The 25,510-nt window shown below is 34.0% G+C and overlaps 1 protein-coding gene across 4 annotated transcripts in view; it reads right to left on the bottom strand.

Moving 5' to 3' along the window:
- The window catches only part of LYST (lysosomal trafficking regulator), a 248,382-nt gene that overhangs the window by 141,660 nt on the left and 81,212 nt on the right, over window positions 1–25,510 (bottom strand). For all 4 annotated transcript variants that reach the window (XM_056816097.1, XM_056816099.1, XM_056816098.1 and 1 more), the window contains 5 exons: window positions 24,489–24,555; window positions 16,610–16,719; window positions 14,588–15,014; window positions 4,283–4,427; window positions 3,329–3,502 (listed from right to left, as the gene is read on the bottom strand). In XM_056816097.1, coding sequence (XP_056672075.1) covers window positions 3,329–3,502; window positions 4,283–4,427; window positions 14,588–15,014; window positions 16,610–16,719; window positions 24,489–24,555 — 923 coding nt within the window. The remainder of the gene's footprint in view (window positions 1–3,328; window positions 3,503–4,282; window positions 4,428–14,587; window positions 15,015–16,609; window positions 16,720–24,488; window positions 24,556–25,510) is intronic.

Below are 25,510 nucleotides of genomic sequence, written 5' to 3'. Positions count from 1 at the left end.
AGTGGCATCAAACTCATATAGAAAAGGATCCCTATTGATAGCACATTGACTTAGAAAACTACGAGTCTATATTGTATTATGTTTTTATTTTTTGGTTAAAAATTTCCAAATTACATTTTAATTTGATTTCCCCTGCGTTTCCTGAGTTTAATACTTCTTTCTATGTTAAAATATCATTTCTATGGACAAGATTACTAGATTCATATAATCAGACCATATCTCTCTCTCCTAAGCTCCAATCTTAAATCTTTGCTGCCTAATCAGATATCTTAAACTGGATGTCCCATAATCACTTCAAATTCAACATATTGGAAACAAAACATATCTCTCCAAACCCTTTCTACTTCCCAATTTTCCCATTACTGTCAATGGTTCCACCATCATACTGGGCACTGAGGCTCGCAAACAGCATCATCAGCAACTTTTTCCTCATGCTCTAATCTATAACAAAATTTTGGCACTTCTACCTTTTTATCATTTTTCGTTAATGTCCTCCACTATTCATTCATGAATAGCCACAACCTGAGTTTAAGCCCTTCTCACTTCTTATTGGAACTACCCTCCTTTGAATTATTATAATAACTTTTTAAACGTTTGCCTCAAGTCAAGATCACTCAAAGCCATACTTGTAAATCTTTAACAACTAACTCTCTGGGGAAAAAAAAGTATCTATAATACATTAAAATTTTATTGCTGTTCAATCATTTTCAGTCTTGTCCAACTTTTTGTGACTCCATTTGGGGTTTTCTTAGCAAAGATAATGAAGCAGTTTGTGATTTCTTTCTCTAGCTCAATTTATATATGAGGAAACAGAGGCAAATAAGATTAAGTGACCTACCCAGGGTCACATAGCTAGTAAGTATCTGAGGCCATATTTGAACTCAGGAAGATGAGTATTCCTGATTCCAATCCCAGTATTTTACTGCACCATCTAGTTTCCCACTTTTAAATTTAAACCCAAATTATTAACATTTTTTCATCATTTTCTTATACCTAGAAAATCATCAAAACAAAATCAAGCCCTGCTTTGTAGAATTTGCTGATTTCGTTTGTTATTTCATTTCACAATGAAAATTTGATAATTAGCTGTCACAAATCAATTTGAACTGGTTGTAACATGTCCATCCACCACTTCCAAGTGATCTTTCAGAGCTGCCAAGGTGGCTTTTCTAAAGTATAGGTTTGATTATGTCAACCCCTTTCTTACCTCCTAATGCACTACAGTATTTCCCCATTATCTCTGAGTTCAAATATAAACTCCTCTGGAATTTAAAAGTTGTAATAACTTTCTCCTTTTCTACCCTTTCAGGTCCTGCTACATGTTCTCCCCCTTTACTCACTAAGGTCTAACAATGCTGGTCCACTTGGCATCCTCAAAAAAAGTACTCCAAATACTGTACTTTTGTTCTGGATATCCCCTGTGCTTCCCCAGTCTCCCTCCTCATTTTCAACTCTTAGTCTTCTTGGGTTCAAGTCTTGCCTAAAATCTCATCTTATGAAGTAGGCCTTTCCAAGTTCTTCCCTCAATTCTCATGCCACACTGCCAGTCTTCCCCTTTGAGATTGCCTTCTACTTATATTGTATCTCATATGTAAAAAATGTTATATGCTATATCCTCCATTAGAATGTGAACTCCTTGAGGTAAGGACAGTTTATGCTTTTCTTTGTACTCACAGAAGTTAAAATAAGCACTTAATAAAAGTTTGGCAACTGAGTGACTAGAGAGAGGTTACAGTAAAAGTCCAGGTGAGAGCTTTAACTGGGATAGTGGCTGTGTGTGGAGAGATATAGTAAAAGTGGGATCAGTTGCCTTGGGAAAGTAAAAAAGAGGAAAGGGCAAAGAGAGCTTTGAGATTTTGGCTTAGAGGATTTGGGAAGACCAGGATGCTAAACTAGGAAAAGAAAAAAGACTGTTAGCAGGAAGGCTTTTGGCTGGAAGATGACTTCAGTTTTGAACATGTTTAAACTGAAATATCCAATCAAATGGAGATGTCTAAAAGGAAACTGGCCTTTCTTGTGACCTCATTAATGAATGGTCTCCTCCCTGGGCCTCAAAAATACTCTTTTCCACTAATCCTGTATCATTTGAAAATTTACACATATATTACCAGAATATGATATGCAAAGACAAATGTTAACAAAATCAAAGCAAAATTATGATAATTATATCCTATTAAAGTCTCTAAATATGTTTCTATATTAAATGAATGCACATTGATATATGTATGTCCTTTTTAGCCTTCCTTATTCTCCATTGCTTTCTCTTCCCCTAGATGATGATATAGCCCTTACAATAGTCTGAACTGATGACAAATTCACCATGACTATCTTTCATACTGAGTAAACTTTTCATTCTTTCCTCCTCCAGCCAAAGCTTCTATTTCAGAGTAAAACAAGAAACCAAGGAAGCATCTAACTTATTTAGAGTTCTCTTGTAAACTCCATCTGAGTTAGGGTAACTAATTGCTATGAGGTCTAATCACTGAAATAACCCTTCCTTTTCCTTTCTGGTCTCTGATACTACTATGTTCCAAGAAATGTCCACCATCATAATGAACATATTTTTAACTTGAGCCTATTTATTAGCCATTTTATGAAGAGAGACAATATAACACAATGAAAAGGCAAAATGTGAAAATAGGAGAGTTCGATTCAAATATTTCCTGATCTTTATTATTTTTTTAAAACTTGGACTTAACTTCTCTTTGCCTCAATTTCTTCATATGTAAAATGAGTATCATAATATCTAGAGTATCTAATACACAGGGTTTTTGTAGATCAAATAAAGTATATAAAGTACTCTGCAAAACTTGAAAGTATCACCTAAATAAGATGCATATTATTACTGTTGCCATTTGCCAGACCACAGAGATATATCTACTATAGGCCAACTCAATATCAGCAGCTATTTTTGTTACTCTTTTGCAAGAGTAAATGGATTCAGAAAGATGTTAAGTAATCTCAAGTTCAATTATAATACCCTAAGAGGCAGAGACTATGTTCTCCATTTGTTTTATATTGATTCCTACTTTAAATTTCCAAGTGCATCTCTTTAAAAATAACTATCAATAATAATCCCCCTCCAAAATAAAATATCATATAACAGTAAAATATGAGAGAATAATAATCTTCAACAAAGTATTTAGAAGGTTCATTCTATAAAATGTTTTGCTTCTTAAATATGAAAGGTATAGAAAGAAGCAACAAAAAAGATAAAAATGTGTAAATTATAACTAAATTCATTCTAAAATATATTTCAAGAGATATAAAAGATTAAATTTAAAATTACAATCAAAGTTAATGAGCCATTCTCTAAAATATATCATACCTCTGACCAGAGACCCACATAGAGAATTTCCCATGGATATTCTTTTTTCCTTCAGGCTGTTGAAAGTATGTTAATGCCAAATGTTGCCATTTCCCCAAAAGGAAGATATTCTCCTGTGATTCAGCTTGTGCAATCAATCCAACTTTTGTATCATCATTTGAATCAATGCACATGCTCCAAAAAAAAATTTTAAAAAGCACAGAATGACAGTCTGAAAGAAATTCTAAGTCTAATATTAAGGATAGATTATATAAGTACAAGTAATTAAATAAAATATTCTAAACTATATCATGATCTCATATTATTTAATTACAATTATATTATTTAATTGTATATCATATAATTAATAAATATTAATTGAGTTAGGCTATTCTTAAATTTCATTTATCAATTTTGTTAAAACAGAGAAAATTCTTAAAACTCAGTTATTAAATAACATATATATTTGGCTGTTTTCAACAATACTCATCACTCTTTAATGAAGAGCCTATTTTTAATACAACATATATAAACATTATTTCATACTAGTTACATTTCATTTAAAAAATAGGAATAACTAGGTTCTCATCCAATGAACTATTTGGCTTTTGTTTCCACATTTAAATAGGAAAACCCCAATTTACAATATTTATCCTATAATTGAAAAGGAGAAAATATGCATGGGAAAAGTGCATAATATAACAATATCCTAACAGTCATTTGGAAGGGAATTTTTCTAGCCTATTCAATTATACTTTGATCAATATTTAGTCTTAATGAAATTCAACTAGAATAATCTAACACCAAGATTTTTATGGAATAATACATTTTCATTTGTAACTGTAAAGTAGATCTTCCTTTTTTTCTAGATTTATTCTGTCATTCTAACGATCTTTTATGGCATATTTTACTAAAGGAATTTAAAATAAATTACTTTAAATGTATGTTGAAACTGAAAGAAAAAAAAATTAATACCGAAAGATGAAAGCTCCAGTACTCAAATCAGCCCACACTTGTATCATCAATGCTTTGGAGCCTAATGAAATCAAATGAATACAGCCTTCTTCTAAAAGTTTCTCCCCAGAATTCATACACTCCACACTTTCTGATTTGTTTTCATCTAAGGAAATGAGAAGATATTAGAAAATTATAGAATTAAAATAATCTCAAACCAAATTTTAAAAATAAAATATTTAAAACCTAATGCCTTTGCCATTTTAATCACTAATTTACCCATTTTAATCAACAATAAAAGTAGTTTTGAAACTATTTTTTTCTTAATGGATGTTTTATATATACATATATGTAATATATATGAAAATACATATGTATAATACATATATATAAAAACAATTATATTTCAAAGAAGTAAATTCCTTTAAGTCATTTGCAAATTTTAATGCATCAGCTTTCACAAAATGTTGCATAAAATAATTGCTAAATTAATTTTTATCCTCAATTGACTGGTAAATTTGTAAAGTGTCAAATTGGGAGTTATTTGTACTAAAAGCAGTCCCTAATGTATAAAAGGATAGTTTCAAAAGTTCATTTCATAGTTTGTTTGGAAATCAGAATGCATCTTTCCAGAGAAATAATTTTTAAAATATTAATGTTTTCAAGATAACACAAAGGCCTATTTAAGCAATAGCTCCACTATAGCAAAAATATGAGTTATACAGAGAGGGCATGGGTGTGAGTCAGTCATGCCAATATAATGATGATCTCAAAAGAAAAATTGAGATGCACTGGGAGACAGAGGAAGGGAGAAGTAGAATGGGGCAAATTTTCTCACATGAAGAAGGTGCTCAAGGTACAGCTCTTCTATTGGAAAGGAAAGTGGGGAGGTGATTGGCAATACTTGAACCTCACTCTCACTGGAACTGGTTGAAAAGAGAAGAATATATGCCCAACACCCAGTTGGGTATAGAAATACATTAGGAAGGAAAAGGGATGAAAGGGCAGATTGGTAGAGGCGGTGGTCAGAAGCAGGACAGACTTTTGAATAAGAGATAGGATCAAAAAAGAAGAGGATAGACAAGGAAAATGGGATGGAGGAAAATTCAGTTAGTGATCATAAGTGTAAATGTAAATGGGATGAGCTAACTCATAGAATGGAAGTAGAAGCCAGAATGGATTGAAAACTAGAATTCAAAATATTGTATATAAGAGACAAAATTTGGAGAGAAAGACACAGTTGAGATGAAGGGCTGGAGCAGAATCTATTGTGCTAATCTATTGCATTGATCCCCTACTTTGTTTCTTAGTACCAGGTTGCTTTGATGATTACTGCTTTATAATACAACTTTAGTGAGGACAGGGATTGCAATCATAATCTCATATAAAGCAAAATTAGACATAATTGAAAGAGAAACTGTATGTTGTTAAAAGAGACCAATTATAATAAAGTAATATTTACAAATTTTACAGTAAGTCTTTCTGATAGAAGCCTCATTTCTAAAATGTGTAGAGAACAGTCAAATTTATAAAAATAAATGCCATTTCCCAATTGATAGTCAAAAATATGAACAAGCAATTTTCATAACAAAAATCAAAGCTCTTTAAAGATATATGAAAAATGATCTAAATCATTATTGATTAGAGAAAGGCAAATTAAAACAACTCTGAAGTTATACCTATCAGAAATGACAAATGCTAGAAAGTATAAGGGAAAATAGATACATTAATGAACTGTTGGTGAACTAGTGAACTGGTCCAACCATTTTATAAAACAATCTGAAAGGGCTATAAAACTATGCATATCTTTTGATCCACTATAAGATCTGTATCTCAAAGAGAACAAAGAAAAAGGAAAAGTAACTATAAGTACAAACCTTCATAATAGCTCTTTTTATGGTGGTAAGGAATTGCAGATTGAAAGGTTGCTCATCAATCAGGGAATGAATAATTGTACATATTATTGTGCTGGAATACTATTATGATATAAGAAATGAAGGGCAGGATGGTTTCAGGAAAGCCTGGGAAGACTTATATAAAATCATGCAAAGTGAAGTGAGAAGAACCAGGAAATCACTATGCACAGTAACAATTTTATAAAGATGATCAAATGTGAAAAATTTGATCATCAATATAGAGATCCAAGTCAATTCCAAAGTGTTCATGATAGAAAAATGCTATCCACCTTCAGAGAACTGATGAACTCTCAATAAAAAATTAAGTATAAAATTTTTTTGTTCAATCTTGTCATCTAGTAATATTTTATTGTATTTCCCCCTGAATTATGTGTAGAAACAATTAACATTTTTTCTAACATTTTGTGATCTAAATTCCCTCCCTTCCCCCACCCCAGAAAATAAGAAATTTGACATAGGTTATACATGTAATATCATGCAATATATATTTGCATATTCAGCACAACGTGAATAAAAATATATCACACATACAAAAAAAATTAATGGAGAAAATAAAGTGGAAAATGGTATGCTTCAATTTGTTTTATACTTATATGAACATATGCAAAGTAAAGTGAACAGAAACAGGAGAATATTGTACACAATAGCACTAATCTTATAAAATGATCAATTGTGTACGACTCGTGCTGGGTCAAAGGGAAACACACATAGTTTTGGGGGCATGGTTCCAAAATGTTCTCAAGAACATCTGGAGTCAAGATGGTGGCTTAGGAGCAGCAAAAACCTAAACCTCTCTAACTATCCTTCCATACCAATCTTTAAAAAGCTCTTCAAAAAAGATGGAAATACAAACCCAACAAGATAAGAGTCACAGGACTCTCACACTGAAAACAGCTTGAAAGGCAGGCCAAGAGAGTTGATTTCCACATAAGGGAGAGATCCAACACCCCTCTCCCACCTACTGTGCCGAGACCTGTGATCAGACAATCATGGGCTGACTGTGGGATTCCCACTTGGGGGCTGCAGCCATGAGCACCTCAAGCCTACCATGTGAGGTCCAAGGTTCTGACAGGGGCTGGCAGGGAGGATTTGGGGAGGGGGGCTGGAGGAAGCTATATGATTGGGCACCCTCAGCCTCCTCAGCAAGGAGCTACAGTGAAGATTTAGCCTCAGGGCAGATCAGCAAAACAGGTCAGCTCAACCAGTCTAATCTAATACATCAGCAGAGGAAAGAGAAGACTGAAGATTCCCTCTAGGGCAGAGAAGCTTAAACACCCTCTTCCAGTGAACCAACAGTTGGAGGCAACAATTGAAAGCTTCTACGGGTATAAAGACCAAAGAACAGTACCAACCAAGGTTGGTTCTCAAAAATCCTCAAAAAATTCAGGGAATTGGACTCAGACTCTGGAAGAGCTCAAAAAGAAATTCAAAAAATCAAATAAGACAGATTGAAGAAAAATAGGAAGAAGAAAAAAACAGCCTAAAAAGCAAAATATGTCATCTGAAAACAGACACACATGAATTAAAATAAGAAAATAGTTTTTTAAAAGACAGAATTGACCAACTGAAAAAATGAGGCAAACAAGTAAAAGAATGAAAACAATGATTCGAAAAGAAGAATGGACCAACTGGAAAAGGAGGATATAAAGGTCATGGAAGAAATTCAATCTTTAAAAATTAGAATGGGGCAATCAGAAACAAATGACTTCATGAGATATAAAGAAATAATAAAATTAAATTAAAAAAACAAAAAATAGAAGAAAATATGAAATACCTTTCTGAAAAGAAAAATTGACCTGGAAAATAGGTCCAAAAGAGATAATTTAAGAATTACTGGAGTAACCAAAGTCATGATCCCCCCCACACCCCCCAAAAAGCCTAGAAATCATACTACAGGAAATTATCCAAGAAAACTGCCCTGATATTCTTTTTTTTTTTAAACCCTTACCTTCCATCTTGGAGTCAATACTATGTATTGGCTCCAAGGCAGAAGAGTGGTAAGGGCTAGGCAATGGGGGTCAAGTGACTTGCCCAGGGTCACACAGCTAGGAAGTGGCTGAGGCCGGATTTGAACCTAGGACCTCCCGTCTCTAGGCCTGGTTCTCAATCCACTGAGCTACCCAGCTGCCCCCCAGCCCTGATATTCTTGAACAGGAGAGTAAAATAGAGATTGCAAGAATCCATAGATCACCTCCTGCATTAAATCCCTAAATGACAACATCCAGGAATGTTATAGCCAATTCAAGAGCTCTAAAGCCAAGAAGAAAATGCCACAATCAACTAAAAAGAAACTATTCAGATGCTATAGAGCCCCAGTCAGGATCACACAGGATCTGGTGGCCTCCACATTGAAGGACCTGAAGGCATGGAATATGATATTCCAAAAGGCAAGGGAATTGGGTCTACAACCAAGAATCAACCGCCCAGCAAAAATGACTATATTCTTTCAGGGGAAAGTAAGGTCATTTAATGAAATAGAAGATTTCTAAGCATTCCTGGAGAAAAGATCAAACTTAAACAAAAAATCTAATGCCCAAATATGAAATTCAAGAGTAAATTAAAAGGTAAATAAGAAAGAATCGTGGATCAGTTCACAAATCCACCAACAGCATATTAGTGTCCCAATTTTTCAAAATTCCTTCCAATGTTATCATTTTCCTTTTCTGCCATAGTAATCAATTTTATAGGTGTGAGATAATGCGTCAAAGTTGTTTTAATTTGCATTTCTCTAATCAATAGTTATTTGGAACATTTTTTTCATGACTATAAAGAGCTTTAATTTCTTAATTTGAGAACTAACCATTCAAAGTCACTGATCATTTATCAATTGAATAATGATTTGTATTCTTATAACTTTGACTCAGTTATTTGTATGGGATAAAGCCTTTATCATATTCTTGCTAAAAGTTTTTTTCCCCAGTTTTCTTATGTTTTGTTTTTTCTAATCTTGGTTGTATAGGTTTTGTTTGTGCCAAGTCTTCTAAATTTAATATAATTAAAAATATCTATTTTACATCATGAAAAGCTCTCTATATCTTATTTGGTTATAAATTCTTCCCTTTTCCACAGGTCTGAGAGGTAAACTATTTTGTGCTCCTCTAATTTTCTTATTTCTAAATTATATATCCATTTGGACTTTGTCTTAATATATGGTATGAAATGTTTATCTATGCCTAGTTTCTGCCATACTGTTTTTTCCATTTTCCCAGTGGTTTTTGCCAAATAGTGATTCTTCTTTCCAAAAGCCAAGATCTTTGGGTTTATCAAACACGAGAATGCAATGGTCATTTACTACTGTGTGTTGTGTACCCAATTTATTTCATCAGCCCATTACTTTATTTCTTTTTTTTTTAACCCTTTTAGAATGAATGCTACGTACTGGCTCCAAGGCAGAAAAGTAGTAAGGGCTAGGTAATAGAGTTTATTTATCTTGTCCAGGGTCACACAGCTAGGAAGTGTCTAAGGCCATATTTGAACCCAGGACCTCTCATCTCTAAGCCTTGCTCTCAATCCACAGAACCACCTAGCTTCCCCCAATTATTTTTTAGTCACTACCAAATTGCTTTGATGATCACTAATTTTTATTATAACATGAGATCTGGTATAGCTATGCCACCTTTATTCATAACTTTTTCCATTAATTCCCTTGATATTTTTGACCTTCTGCTCTTCCAAATTAATTTTGTTATTTCTTTTTCTAGCTCTATGAAATAATTTTTGGTGATTTTGATTGGTAAGGCACTCAATATTTAGGTAGAATTCTCATTTTTATTATTTTGGCTCAGTCTACTCATGATCAATGAATGGTTTTCCAATTGTTTAGATCTGACTTTATGTGAAAAGCTTTTTGCAATTGTATTCATATAGTACCTTGCAAGTAGACCCCCAGTATTTTATATTGTCTAAATTTATTTTAAATGGCATTTCTATCTTCTTGATGGGCTTTGTTAGTATCTCACCTTGATTTTATTTGCTTGTTTTGTAATATGGCTAATAAGAAAATGTGTTTTTCATGATTTTATATGTATAATTGGTATCATATTGCTTGCCTTCTCAGTGGCTAGAAGGGAAAGCATCTAGAACTCAAAAAAATTTTTTTAAGTGGGGGGAAAGGTACATTAAAAAAAGGAAAAATAGAGGGCAGCTGGGTGGTTCAGTGGATTGAGAGTCAGGCCTAGAAACGGTAGGTCAAATCTGGCCTTAGACACTTCCCAGCTGTGTGACCCTGGGCAAGTCAAGACCCCCATTGCCTAGCCCTTACCACTCTTCTGCCTTGGAGCCAATACACAGTATTGACTCCAAGATGGAAGGTAAGGGTTTAAAAAAAAAAAGGAAAAATAGAGCCATCATGAATATAATTACTTAGACAAGAAATGTACAACATCAACCCATTGAAATTTATGCTCTATTGGCATCCACTAAGAATCACCTTAAAATAAAGTGGAGGCCATCTTTCCCAGTACTCTTACACTTTATTCTCCACCACAATCCTTCATACTTGACCATTTGTGTTCTTTCCTGAAAGGGGAAGAGTGTCTGACAGTGTGAGTTCTGAACCATCAGAAACACAGGAATCCAAGAGATGGGGTCCTGCTCAGGTTTTTCAGTCTGCCCAGCAAAAATTCCCAGAGAAGTGACCTTCACTTTTAGGAGTGACTTTCTGGATCCTAGTCAGAGGAGGCTAAGATAAGAACTTATCCAGCAGTCAGACAGGGAAGTGCTTTGGATGCCAAAGAAATGTAGACATTTTGTGATAGAAGAAGTCAATGAAATTTTGGGCAGGAGTGAGATAATAGTCATATTTTTATTTCATGATTAAAACAATTTTTTCATTCATTCTTAAAAATATTCAAAATATGTAGACGGTGATTTTTGTGCGGAAAAGATGAACTGGAATGTTTAGGAAAAGCTTCATACAGGTGGTGGCACAAATGGATGAAGAATGCCTGTTATCCAGACAATAATAATCAATCAAATGAATAGGTCATCAATGAATATATCTTGGACTTATGAATGGAAAAATAATTGGGTGCAAGGACTGAACAATGTGTAAGACAGTCTTATAAAATAGAGTAAGCTGAATTCCATTTGGAAAACTACTTTCAAAAACCCTTTTCTTCCTAAATCAAAGAACTCATATTTTTAATATCACTATTATCTGAAACTGGAACTTATGAAATACTCCAGGAATCCAGGAATCCAAATTGTGACTGACCCAAAAGACAGCAGAGAGTGATGGTGAGTGTTGATAGGTTATAGCATGGTAACAGCAACATATTTATAAGTGGTATTAGAGATACCATAAAATATATGTATGGTTTCAAAAGGAGGTAAGATTGTCATGTTGAAAGATAAAGATATAAGCAATGGAACAAGAGGTAACCAATGCTCTCATGCTTTGTTGATACCGAAATTGTGGCAAAGAACCCAAAACAGGTCAGTCAGTAAATGTTATTAAGTATGCATTATGTGTCAGGTAATAAGTTTTGGGGATATAAAAAAGGAAGCTAAAGGACTCACAATCTAACGGGAAAAAGCAAACAAATACATACAAGTAAGCTATATACAGTATAAAAAATAAATAATAAGAGGGAAAACATTTGTCATACTTGATCTGGAGTTGTGTTCAGTTCTTGGCACCATGATTTTAAAAAGGACATTGATAAACTAATGTATATCAGAAGAGCAACAAGGATGATGAAGTGTCTTGAGTTCATCATGTTACTTGAGGACTGTTTAAAGGAAATTAGTTTGCTTAGGCAAGAAAGGACTCAGGGAGCTGTCTTCAAATATTGAATGCCTGCCATATGAAAGAGAGACTAGAGTTGTTCTGTTTGGTCCTAGAAGACAGAACCAGAATAAATGAGTAGAAGTTGCAAAGAGTCACATTCAGGTTTGCTATCAGGAAAAACCTCTCTAATAATCAGAATTGACCTAAGACAGAATTTAGTTGCCTACAAAAATAGTGGGTTTTTCCTCTTTGAAGGTCTTCACACAGAGGCTAGATGACCACTTGTTGCTGGTATACAAGCTAAAAGTATTTTCATGGTAATCCTTTTGGAAATACTTTCACGGCCATAGCAAAATAAGATGAGCAAATGGCTAATGAAACGATATCTCTTGCCTCAGGGCATATGACAAAACTAATTCACTCAATTTCTTTGTTTCTCATAAAAGAACAGATAAGCCATACTTTCATTTAACTGAAATTCTCTTCTTTCTTTTGGTTTCATTTATAATGAGAAGTCAAGATTGATAATATTCATTTCTTCCACTAGTATGTCCAGTCACTATATGAAGATTTTGTATTTAGAGTACCAGTAGCTAAGTTAAAGTTTATAGAGTCTAAAAAACTTCAGAAGCAAAAAAGGATCATGCAAGACTAGAGGGTCATTTTGTATTTTTCTTTAAGTACTATGGTAAAAAAAGTTTCTTGGATTGTATATTCATGTGTTTCTATGGTCAAGAAATTAAACACCAAGTAGCTACTAATATTCTAGTGGATAAACTCCCCCATACATAGTTATGTTGGTACCTGGCGAGCAGACTATCTATTGCAAAGATGATACTCAAAGCCTTTCCAGCATGGTAAAATCTACCAGAGCTTGTATGCATCTTGAAAATTTTTGGAAAGAAGTCAAGGTCACCATATGCCACAATGAGTCACCAGTGTAGGACTTGAAGAGGATTTACAAATATGTGCCTCACGCTTGTGGAGGCACCTCTATAGGATTTGGGAAGATATAATTTAAGAAATCAGATAAAATCTCAAATATCAGGTCTGAACTTTTATAACTAAAGGGCCACAAATTTTTAAGTAGGATATGCTAGATCTGATAATTATCAAGAAGCAAAATAGTATGGGGGAGAAGATGGTCTACTACAGAGCCTTGGTGGACACTAAGGTTAGTGAGAATAACCTAGGTGAAGATTCAACAAAGGAGAATGAGAAGTAGTCAGGAAGAATAAAAAGAGAGCAGTATGGTGAAAATCTAGAGAAGAAAGAGTATCAAGAAGAAGGTGATGAAAAATTTCAAAGGAAACAGAGGCATCAAGAAGAATGAGGATTAAGAAAATTAGATTAGTCATTAGATTAGTCATTTAAGAGATCACTAGTAATTTGGGAGAGAGATTTTTCAGTTGAATGATGAGTTCAAAATCTAGAGTGTGGAGAATTGTGAAGACAATGAGGAAAGAAGTGGAGATGACTATTATAGAAGACCTTCTCAAAGAGTCTAACCCCAAAGGAAGGAGACATAAAAAACAACAGTTAATAGAGAAGGATGGATTAAGTATAGATTTTTTTAAGTGGGGTAGAGACATATGAAATGAGTATGTTTGTGGTTAACAGGAAAAGTGAGAGAGTGGAGACACTATAGAGGAATATTTGCTGGAAAAAATGGAATAGGATCTAAGGGGCATGTTGAGGGTGTTGCCTCTTTATATGAAACAGGAGTGAAAGATGAGATAATGGAGGAAGATATCTTAAGTGATGGTAGATGAGAGTGGTAGAAAACAGACCACTCAGTGAATGGTCACAATTTTTCAGGTGAGGCATGAAAGCAGCATTCTCAGGTGGTTGGAGGAGGTGCCAATGGAAATCTGAGGAAGAATAAAAAGATTTGGAATAGCTGCTATGATGACTGCTACAGTAAACTGACACTGAAGTATAAGGAACTGGAACATTTTACCCTGGAGAAGATTTAGGTGAGAAATAATGGCTAAATATTTGAAAAGCTATCATGTGGACAGAGCTGAATGAGAAGTTGCAGAGGAATATTTGGGCTCAATATATTTAAAAAACCAAAGCCCCTTCCTAACAAATTAGAAAATGGACTATCTGAGAAGGCTGTAATAACTAGAGGTCTTCAAACAGGATGGATGGTCAAGAGATATTAAGGAGGGAATTTCTATTCTATAAAAAACTTTCAATATACCTTCCAACCTAATTATAAAATCATAGCTAAAGAGAATAAAAATACATGACTTTGGGGGTATATCTTTCCCTCACCCCCACCTACTTTTCTCTTTTTTTCCCCTCTATTCCCATAAGGATCATAATTGGACCAGCCAATCAATCAGTTAGTCCTGGGGCTATGGAAAGTGGGGTCCAAAGGAAAAGCTCAGGGCAACAATAGAACATGTGGCAATAAAGAAAAGAAAGGTGAGAAAATGTCATGAAGCAGCAGTCAAGAGGGAAAGGGAAGTCTTATAGGTTATAAGGCAAAGGCAGCTGTTTTTAAGACGAGTAAATGTAAATTAGAGCCTGAATTAGGGAAAAATATTACATTAAAGAGTAAGTCAATAGCTAAGTCAGAATGTTTTATATTACTTGACTAAAATTCTCAAAAATGTCTACTGTTTAGAATCATATGATCTTCATATGTTATAAACACAAAGAACTTCATACCTGTATCATCAAGACTGTCATCTTGAATAAATGATGTTTTTTTTCTTTTCTTTATCCTCTTCCCTTTTTCCAAGGTATTTTCTGCTTCATGAACACTTTCCAAATTAAACCACAAGGAAACGCTGAATCCTTCTGACATATGTGGCCAACAATTTTGCCCAACCAAAGGCAAGTGGATTGGGGCTACATGCCAAGATGAAAGAAGTTGATGGGGGAAAATCTCACTATCAGCTTCTTTCTTACTTTGAGAAAATGTTGCCCTTCTTAGCAACCCAATAGCCTTACTGTTGAGAATACTGCCATATTTTTGTGCAAAGGAGTTGCTGCTTAAATTTGGTATATGAAACAAAGGGAAGGTTAGATATTGTAATGGACTCATATTAGTATCGGCTTCAATAATTTTCAGTATACCCTTAAGGAGAATTTCCTAGAGGAAAAAGAAATGAGAATTCACAATCAAATTTACATTATAAAGTACATAAAAATTTCCTACAAATAAAATCTGCAACTAAAGAAATAAAAGCAATCAGGCAATTTAAATTCTTACTGAATCACTTGCCCACCCATAATTTAATGAAAAGATTTTATTTTGGTTAGTATAAAATATACAACACATGCTTTAAAGTTTAAAAATATGATCATGATTCATTTTTAAAAGGGAAACTGATCATCAATGACAGTCCCAGAACTTTCTGATAGGCCACCTTAAGAATTTGAAGGAAAATTTATAATATAAAAAAAAAAGTATTTCTAGTAGTAAAACTTAGATAAGTTCATTCTGTAACAAATTCCAATATACTTATTTTTCAACTTATTACATACCTTTTGAGTTTTCAAACCACATAGATTTTCATATATCTGTTTTCAAAATAAGTGTCATGGCTATATTCAGAATTGAGACAAACTAATTGAACTTACATAAGCAAGTTTCAAAAACTGGATTTCATGTGGAAATTTTGAGCCTTGACTTTAATACACACAATTTAACTTAATACAAATACCTATTTGCATCAGAGGACAGTATTTTCTGACAAAAAATATGCACTTATAAAAAATAATATTAAAAAGTTTTCAATGTTGAATCCTTCACCTAATGAGCTATATATATTTCGTAGAAGCTGACCTTATCTAAACCTAAGTCCCAGATCTGGGTATAATAAAACTTTTGGTTAATGATATCAATAAATCCCTCTCTTAAATCACATAAATATATGAGATTTTATCTTTTAAAAAAGGGAAACCATTGGGAATGAGAAAAATGTGAAAATAATGTAATGTAGACATTATAATGGAGGACCAGAATTTACACTATCTGGGTACAGAGTGTGTCGTAGATATCTTTTTATTTCTGATAGTTAGCAGAGTCCCTATTAACCTCTCCATAAATATTTATAGTAGTTGGTGATGATAATAAATGTATTGAGGAAAAGTGACACACATATTCAATGAAAAGACAGTTAATAATTGTCTACAAAGGAGAGGGAGCAGTGATTTGGACAATTTTAAATATATCTACTTTGGAAGTCAATTACATTTAGCTATAGAAGGGGCAGCTACGTGGCTCAGTGGATAGAAGCATGCCAGGAGATGGAAAGGTTCTAGATTCGCATGTGGCCTCAAGATACTTCCTAGCTACATGACCATTGGCAAGTCATAACCCCAGTTATCTAGCTCTTACTGTTCTTCTGCCTTGAAACCAATTCTCTTGGTACTGATTCTAAGACAAAAGGTAAGGTTTTTTTTTTAATTTAGTTACAGAATTCACCATGTTATTTTAAAAATCATGTTTAACATGCTAATTGTATTCTTTTGGATAATTGTAAATTAGTTTGTATTTCTTGAGGACAAACTTATGATAGAAGGAAATTTATGCATATAGCATGACTATATAAATAGAAAAAGTCACAATAGTATTGTCTAATCCAAAATTCAGTGTAAAATAAACTGAATGCAAAGATATGGATGATTAATATGAATATTCTGGTAAATAGCCCACAAGTCATTTCATAATAGCATATTTACTGTGGAAGGAGATTTCTCCAGAAATATTCTCAGTAGAAAGGTTAGCTCTTCTGAACATGTTCTTGAACTCATCAGAGACACCAAGAGATCCATCAGTACTATCTGGCATGCTAAGTAAGGCAAAGAAAGGGAAAAAAGGCCACCACTAAATTAAAAGTTCTAAATAAGCAATTTCATAAAGCAAGCTCAAGAATCTATCACTGTTAACATGTATTTAGATTATAATTTTTTAAATTCATAAATTTCATAAATACATATTGGCATGAACATTACCATGTACATGCCAATATGTATTTTTAAAAATGTAAATGAATAGAACATTTGCTAAATGAAACTTAAACTTAATAATTTCAATTTAAAAAAACATTCTGCTCTTAGTACCTTGCAAATGTTTAGTTTATAACTCTCATTTAAAAATTTTTGTTTTATAAATTAAATGTTTTCACATAACACTACTATCAGGTTTGATCATTATTACTCAAGAAAACTAGTGGAAACCTTAAAAAAAATTCTACGATAAAATGGATGAAAATAAATATAAATTTCAACTCTTACATGTCTATAATACTATATATAATGTATGCACATATACACATATAGCATTATACTTATATATTTGTATGTCTGTATGTAGAGGCAGCTAGAAAGGTCACTGGAGAGAGCACTGGGCCTGGAGTCAGAGAAGATCTGAGTTCAAATCTTACCTCAGACACCTATTAGCTGTGTGACTCTGAGCAACTCATTTAACTGTTTGCCTTAATCTACTAGAGAAGGAAATATTACACCACTTTAGTATCTTTGCTAAGGAAACTCCAAAGACAGCATGGTCCACACTGTTATGAAGAGTCAGAGAGACCTGAATGACTGAAGAACAACATATATATGTATGCATGTTTCATGTGTATATGTTAAAATGTAGTGGTATATACACTGGTTACTATATACAAACCAAACTAAATATGGGGAGATGGATGATGGCAGCAATGTGATGTCAGGTAAGGAACATTAGATTAATAGTCAGAAAACAGGAATTCTAGTCATAATTGCTTCTATCTAGTTGTGTGACCTCTATAACAATCTTTCCAGCTTCAGTTTCCTCATTTATAAGAAGGGTTTGGATTGGAAGATAACTAAGATATCTTCCCTGTCTTGATGTATATGAATAAGTAGGTCAACAATTTTGGAAGAGGAACTAACCAGAGAATTTAAGAAATCATACATATATACATATATATATCAAAACAACAAATATTTACAATGTTCCTAAATATGTGCAAAACATTATGCTAATTTCTTAGGGAATTATGACATGGTTCATCCCCTAAAGAAATTAACAATCTAAAAAGAGAAAAAAACAAACCCAAGAAAATAACATCATATTAAAAGAACTGAATATCACAATAGAAGAAATTGTGTAAGGCACATAATTAACTGACAAATGAATGGTAACGATAGTATATGTGAGTGCTATAGAACTTTAGAAGAGACACTTCATGTTGGTAAAGTAAAAAAAAGTACAACGATGAATATATGTGATCTGCATTTTATTTATGAGGCTAGAAAGGACTTGACTAGAAATGGGAGACCTTTTGAAGATCAGTGAGGAAAGGTCATGACCAAAAAGTCATGGAGGTGGGAAAGCATAAAGAGCATTGCAAGAATAGTAAGTAAAGAACTGAGAAGGTTATTGTAGGAGGCCTTGGTTATCAAGTTAAGAAGTGATGCTTTTGGGCAGAAAAATGTCATATTTCAAAGCAATGTTTAGAAGATTAATTAGAATGTGGTATACAAATTTAAAGAAGAAAAATTGGAGTAACACAACTTTTTAAACCTTTAAGAGGTTAAGGATATTAAAAATAGACTATGGGAATAGTAAAGACATATGCCTCATTGATGAGTTGGGGGGGGGGGGAATGACTAGATAGGCAATTTGGCATTGTAGATAGAAAGCCTACATTAGAATGACAAATATCTGGATTTAAGTAGTTTTTCAATACATATTGCCTATATGACCCTAGGCAAGTCATTAACCTCTCAGTCCTGGCAGTGGACAATGTCTTAAGTAATTGTCCAAGATTAGAAGTTATATGATAGCTGCTGCACTGGTAGTAGAAGCTTCCTCTACAGAAGTTCCCCACATCAATGAAATAACATGTCTGGACAAAAAAAAATAGTAAGAAAAAGAAAAAGGAATGGATCTGTCATACTGGGAAGTTTCATCATCAAGATCTTATAACTGAATATAAAGTTTGAAGATAAGGGAAATTATCAAAATGTTTGAGCCTAGGTGCAAAGTTTACATGGTATTATAAAGTAAAATTGAATTATCATTAGACGATAGAATAAGTTTTATGGCATAAGGATTTCATTTTCAGAGATATTTGTCATAAGCTTAATTTTTTTGCAAAGGATTTATTTTGGAATTGACAGAGGGTTAAGTATAGTAGAGAAGCAATTTTATTCCCTCATTCATTACACATATTCCTACACTTACCCTTTTCCAATATGTAAAAACTATCACTACTTGGCCCAACTTGGAGGGCTAAGCTGCACATACATATTTAGGATACATACATTTACTGAAGGAGATCTGAAGAAAACTGAACTATTTTCCTTGCTACTATTATTCAACACTTCCATATTGCTTTCTATGAAATGATACAGAATCTTAATTAATGTCTAACTGAAGCAAAAAATTATTCCATTTAGTGAATAAAATGTATGAGAAGCATGTTATATTAGAACTTGAAGAGTTATCAAAACTTCTATTATATCCAAATTTCATTAACATGAAAGTCTACCATTATAGTAGTTAAATGGCCTATTGAGTTTTTATATAAATTTATATAAAGTAAATACTTGAGCAATAATACATTTGCAAACAATGATGATTTTGAGAAGGACTATGTTGTGCATTATATAGTAGAGAAAGTCTTTAGACTTCCAAAATCCTCAGAGAATATAAGGTTTCTAAGGGCTGAGGCTAGTTCATTTTTATACTTCTATTTTTTTTTTGCTTTCACTTTTTATTCTTCAAAGTACAACTTAAATCCTTAATAACTCAGTATTAATTATTTTTTACTTATTAGTTTAATTAATTTAGAATATTTTTTCATTGTTACATGATTCATGTTCTTTCTCTCCCCTCCCATCTCCCCCCTCCCATAGCCAACAAGCAGTTCCACTGGGTTTTATATCGATCAAAACCTATTTCCATATTATTAATATCTGCATTAGAGTGATCATTTAGTGTCTACATCCTCAATCACATCCCCATGGAACCATGTGATCAAGGAAATGTTTTTCTTCTGTGTTTCTGCTCCCACAGTTCCTTCTCTGGATGTGGATAACATTCTTTCTCATAAGTTCCTCAGAATCGTCCTGGGTCATTGCCCTGCTGCTAGTAGAATAGTCTATTTTACATTCAGTTGTACCAGTGTATAAGTCTCTGTGTACAATGTTCTCCTGGTTCTGCTCCTTTCACTCTGCATCACTTCCTGGAAGTCATTCCAGTTCACATGGAATTCCTCCAATTTGTTAATACTTTGAGCACAATAGTATTCCATCACCAACAGATACCACAATTTGTTCAGCCATTCCCCAATCGAAGGGCAGCCCCTCGTTTACCAATTATTTTTGCCACCACAAAGAGTGCAGCTATAAATATTTCTGTACAACTATTTTCCTTATTATATCTTTGGGGCACAGGCCCAGCAGTTTACACCCTTCTATTGTAGGTACCTAGGACAGTACTTAATTCATAGTAGGCACTTAATAAATGCTTGTTGATTGACTGAGTAAGCAATACTATCTGAAAGGGTAAAGCTGCTATACAAAGATCTACCCTTTCTACATCTATATTTAAATGCAATTTTTAAAACTACATAAATATGAAGTTTTTCAATATATTTTGTTAGAGTCTATGGGGCATTTTTTTAAACTGCAGGTAAGTAGGATCTGAGTTGACAAAGTGTTAACAAAAGAATCTTAAAGACAATAAAACAGAAATACTGAAATGGACCTACAATTCTCATTGATTTGGATGATCTCTCCAAAAACTCAGCTCACAATCCATTAATGCAATGGATTCCTCTGTGACTCTTAACCACAACTTCCTATAGATTTACTATAGGGATTCCATTCAACAAACTCAAGGCCTTCCTTGATTTCTCTTGATATCACAAGGATAACAGTGTAGTATTATCATAAAAATTGGTAACTCTATTGGAATGTTCATCCTCAAACTCGATCCCAAATGACAGCCACAGCCAGAGAGAGTTGCAGGACTGAAGTCAGGGTATGGAATGAAATGCTTAGTGCAAAGGCAAGAAACGAAAGGTAAAGACTAGGGTTTCAGTAAGCTCAAGAAGGAGGCCTCAGGTAAAGGATGCCTCATTTGCCATAGACAAGAGGAGAGCAAAAGTGTAAGGAACTCCACATTTGTGCTTTGAAAATGAGGTATGAAGAGTAGATGTGACAGAAATGGAGAAGTATAGAGGTGGAAAAGTATCACTTCTCATCACATAAGCATGTAACGGAGGCATTTGGAGGTCAAGGCTTGCTGCGTCATAAACAATGTTTGAAGTTTCAACTATTAACTAGTCTTCTATAGGAAGACTAAGTGATCTCAAAGTGGGGAAGATTTCCATAAGGTGATCCTTAACCTGAAATAAACTGTGTGATCATGATGTAGCAACATTCAATTCACTACAGCCTTCCTCTACCATCGTCTTGATAGCATGTAAAGGAGGCTATTCATTCCACCCCTTGTATATGACTTCGCTATCTCTAACACTGCTTGCCAAGCATGCCATGGTTTCAAAAGGATGAAAAGTACACCTCTCTCCCTCAAAACTCTAAGACTCCAATGAAAAAGAAATCATTTACAAAGAACTAGAAGTTAAAATGATCTTCAGCAAAATAGGATTCCACCTGCATTATTCATAGAAGAACTAAGAACAAAAATCCAAGTTTCCTGAGTCTTAGAACCATATTAGTCCAAAATGACTAATTTTGCCTCACAAGCCGGTAGGGAAGCAAAAGTTGAAGGAAAAGGGCAGAAAGGCAATAGAAAAGGGGGAAAAAAAAGATAAAAACTGTTAAATATGAATTCCTTCAATTTAACAATAAAACAACAATTTAAAAAACCTATCTGAAACTACTTCTCCTTCCTGTTTTATTTCTGTTAGTATCACTATCATTTTCCCTATAACCTAAATCTTGGATTAATCTTTTACTCATCACTTTTATGAGCTAGTTGCAAAGTCCATTTAGAAGGATTTTTCCTTTGAAAATGAAATTTCTTGAATATATTACTTCTTCTCCACTCCTTTCATCAAAACTCTAACCCCGGGAGCAGCTAGGTGGCCCAGTGGATTGAGAGCCAGGGCCAGAGACAGGAGGTCCTGGGTTCAAATCTGGTAAAAACTTCCTAGTTGTATGACCCTGGGCAAGTTACTTAACCCCTATTGCCTAGCCCTTAACATTCTTTTGCCTTGGAACCAATACATGGTATTGATTCCAAGATGGAAAGTAAGGGTGGGTTTAAATAACAAACAAACAAAACAAAAAGTTTGTATTACAAGCCATTAGTCTCCTAATTTGGCTTCCCTGTTTCCAGGCTCTTCTGCTCCAATCCTATCTTATATATATCAGAATGATCTTTAAAAACTATTCTCATGGTAAATGATTATTCCACACCTCAGAGGAATCTTTGATGGTTCTGTAATGATTATCTAATAAAACGGTAATGATTATACTTGGGGATGATATTTGATGGTTTAGTGGAGCTAGGTGAGGCTACAATTTGTGAGCAGATGAGGTGCTGAAAGGCAGAAGTCTTGATGGAGTAACTCCTACTCTGCTCTCTTCCACACTCTTCCTGGGCTGAGATATCAAGGGATGTTACTCAGGAATCTGTGGTTCCCCTGTGGTAATAGGTGATGGGGAGTTGAAGAGAAGTCTCCCCTATCAGATGATGGAAGGGGTATCCCCAAATGCCTGTGCACAAACCTGCCAAGATGATAAGCCTCCCCCAATTCTGCTGACTCAGCAGGGGAGAGGTCTTGATCAGCACTAGTAATTCACTACCTCAGTGAATAGCTCCCTCAAAGCTCCTTTGAATAACTCTCTTGAAATATCTGACTACAAATTAAACGGTTTAATTGATATTGGATATCAGGAAAGTGGGGAGCTGGTTTGAGGGAATCAGGGTCCCTATTTTCTAAGTCCCAAGAGGTCCTTGTTTCTGGTTGCTGCAAAGCAAGTGCAGAATTTTACCTCACCTTCCTGCTATCTCTCACACTAAATTTAATATTAGAAGGTTCAAGGAATAAGTAGAGCAGATGCAATAGGCTGAGAGAGGGTCTAGCTCTCAGGCCAAGAGTCCAAGACCCTCACAAGTCTGAAGAGATCAACACTCTTGATAGATGTTATCAGAGGTTCTATGATGTAGAAACATGCTTCAGGAGAAGTCCCCGGGCTACTCACTTAGAAATTCTTCAGTAAGGCTCTTGGCAAATCTCTAGTAAGGTAAGATGCTTCCGCTTACCTTGAGATCCCAACTACAAAAGCCCAGAACTCCTCTCAGAGCTCTCCCAGGTCCATTTTTCTCTCCCATGATCCTCTGCTACCAAAGGTCATTGCCTGTCAATCATCCCTTTTCCAATGTTCCGTCTTTTCCTTTGCAACCTACTCTTACAGTTCTTATTTCCTTTCACATCAACTCTGAATCCTTTGTTATTTCTCAAGATTCTTTATAATCTAGTCCTACTATGCTATAATGATCTTCTTTCTACTACTTTCTAAGATATATCCTTTAGTTATTCTGACCTTGATGACTCATGAATATGTTACATTCATATTTCATATTTTCTTTATGTCCACTTACATGAAGTGTTTTTCCTATTTCCTAATATAAATTTTCTCATACCTCAAAGTTTATTTTTAGGTCATTGAGCATTCTGTGACTATATTAGGTATAACTGATCTCACTTTTACAGACACATATAATAATATTTGGAAGGAACCAAAGAAATCATCTGTTAAAGTATTACAAATATCCCCTGCACATCAATAGGGTTGGGGGCATGGCACTCTCACAATCTAAAAAATCTGTGTAAAATTTTTGGGCCTCCATACCAGAGAAACCTGAATTTCTTTTCTTTTATGGGATGTTTACAGTGCCTTATTGTAAACTTTGGGTTAAGTATATGTCTTAGACTACATGTAAGTCAACGTTAACATTTCTAGCCTTTGGGTGTCATCTATTGACTTTGGAGTTCCTTTTCACAAATTTTAACTTTTTACTCATGTTAACTTTAAAAAACAAATTGTTTGTATTCATACTATTAGATAAAATATGCTGACATTATACAATACTATACATATATTTTATGCATTACTGAGTTTCTAAACGTCTGTGTCTTATGGCCTTTATGTGTCATCTGCAGCTTCCAAAAAAGACCTCCAAAATTCTCATTTAATTTCTTATGCTGGCCCTTACTATTACAGGAGTATCTTTTTATTACATCATGATGTATTGAAATCATGATAGGGAAAGTTGCAATCTAGAAGGGATAGCTGGTTTTGAACTGCTTTTTACAGAGTCTATAGTTCCTATGACAATTTGATACTAGACGATATAATCCTGACATTTTTCAATATTGTTCCTTGTGTTAGTGCTGTATCCCTAAACTATAAGAATCACATGGAAAAGGACTTTCTGTGTTGCTTTAAAAAGTACCCAGACTCATGTTGACCATGAAGCAGACATGCAGCATTTATTGCTTAAGTTATTACATAGTACAGTGCTATATTATAGTTATTATATGCTAGGATAACATAAAATTATTTATAAAAATAAAGAAGTCAAACTTACCTTGTAAACTAGAATCATCCCGTGTTAAAATATTTAGGAACCCTCCCAAAAGATTTCTAACAATACCCTGTGAATTAAAACATGAAAGATTTAAAAATTAAATAACTGCTATCAATGTAGAGATTTATAAAAAATACAGTAAACAATTATGGTACTTTATTGAGTTAACTGATATTGTGGTTACACGCAAATAATTAAAAAGAAAAATTATTGTGCAGTTTCCTGCACAATTTGTTTCCTATATAAAAATGGTCTTTAAGTTAACAAGTATTTAACAATCACCTACTTATATGCCAGGGAAAAAAAGAAAGTCATAGTCTAACAGAGAAAGCAAGAAAAAACAAGATGCATACATAGTAAATTGAAGATAATCTCAGAAGAAACACACTAAGTTTAAAGAGGTGAAGTTTTTGTTAGAACTTAAAGTAATTCAGGGAAGCCAAAAGGCATAGATGAGAAGGGAGAGAATTGCAAGCATGAGACATCTAGTGAAAAACACAGGCAGGATATGATGTGTCTTGTTTGAGGAATAGCAAGAAGTCAGTGTCCCTGAAAAACAGAGTGTGTTGGGGTTTGGGGGAGCAGTAAGGAGTAAGAACATTAGAAAAGTAGTAAGGATCTGGGTCATGAAGGGCTTGAAATGCCAAACAGAGCATTTTATGTTTTATTATAGGAGATGAGAAAGATTCACCTGAGTTTACCGAATAGGGAAAAATATAGTCAGATCTGTACTTTAAGGAGATCAATTTAACAGTGGAAAGAAGTAGGGAAAGACTTGAGACAGATGGATAAAGATGAGATGATGGGGCCCTATAAAACCATGGCAGTAGTGTCAGAGGAAGGAAGGGGGTATATGGAAGAGATGTTACAAAGGCAGAAACAACAGGACTTGGCAATTGCTTGGATAATGGAAGGTATGTGTGTGAGAGAGTAATCAAGCATAATAGTTAAGCTGTAAGAAGCTTAGGTGAGTAGGAAGATGGAAGAGAAGGGATTGTGGGAAAAGATGAGTTCCATTTCGA

Source organism: Monodelphis domestica, chromosome 2, assembly GCF_027887165.1.
Source record: "Monodelphis domestica isolate mMonDom1 chromosome 2, mMonDom1.pri, whole genome shotgun sequence".
NCBI lineage: Eukaryota > Metazoa > Chordata > Mammalia > Didelphimorphia > Didelphidae > Monodelphis > Monodelphis domestica.
The sequence above is the reverse complement of the archived record's forward strand: the minus strand, read 5'-3'. Positions and strand labels throughout refer to the sequence as shown.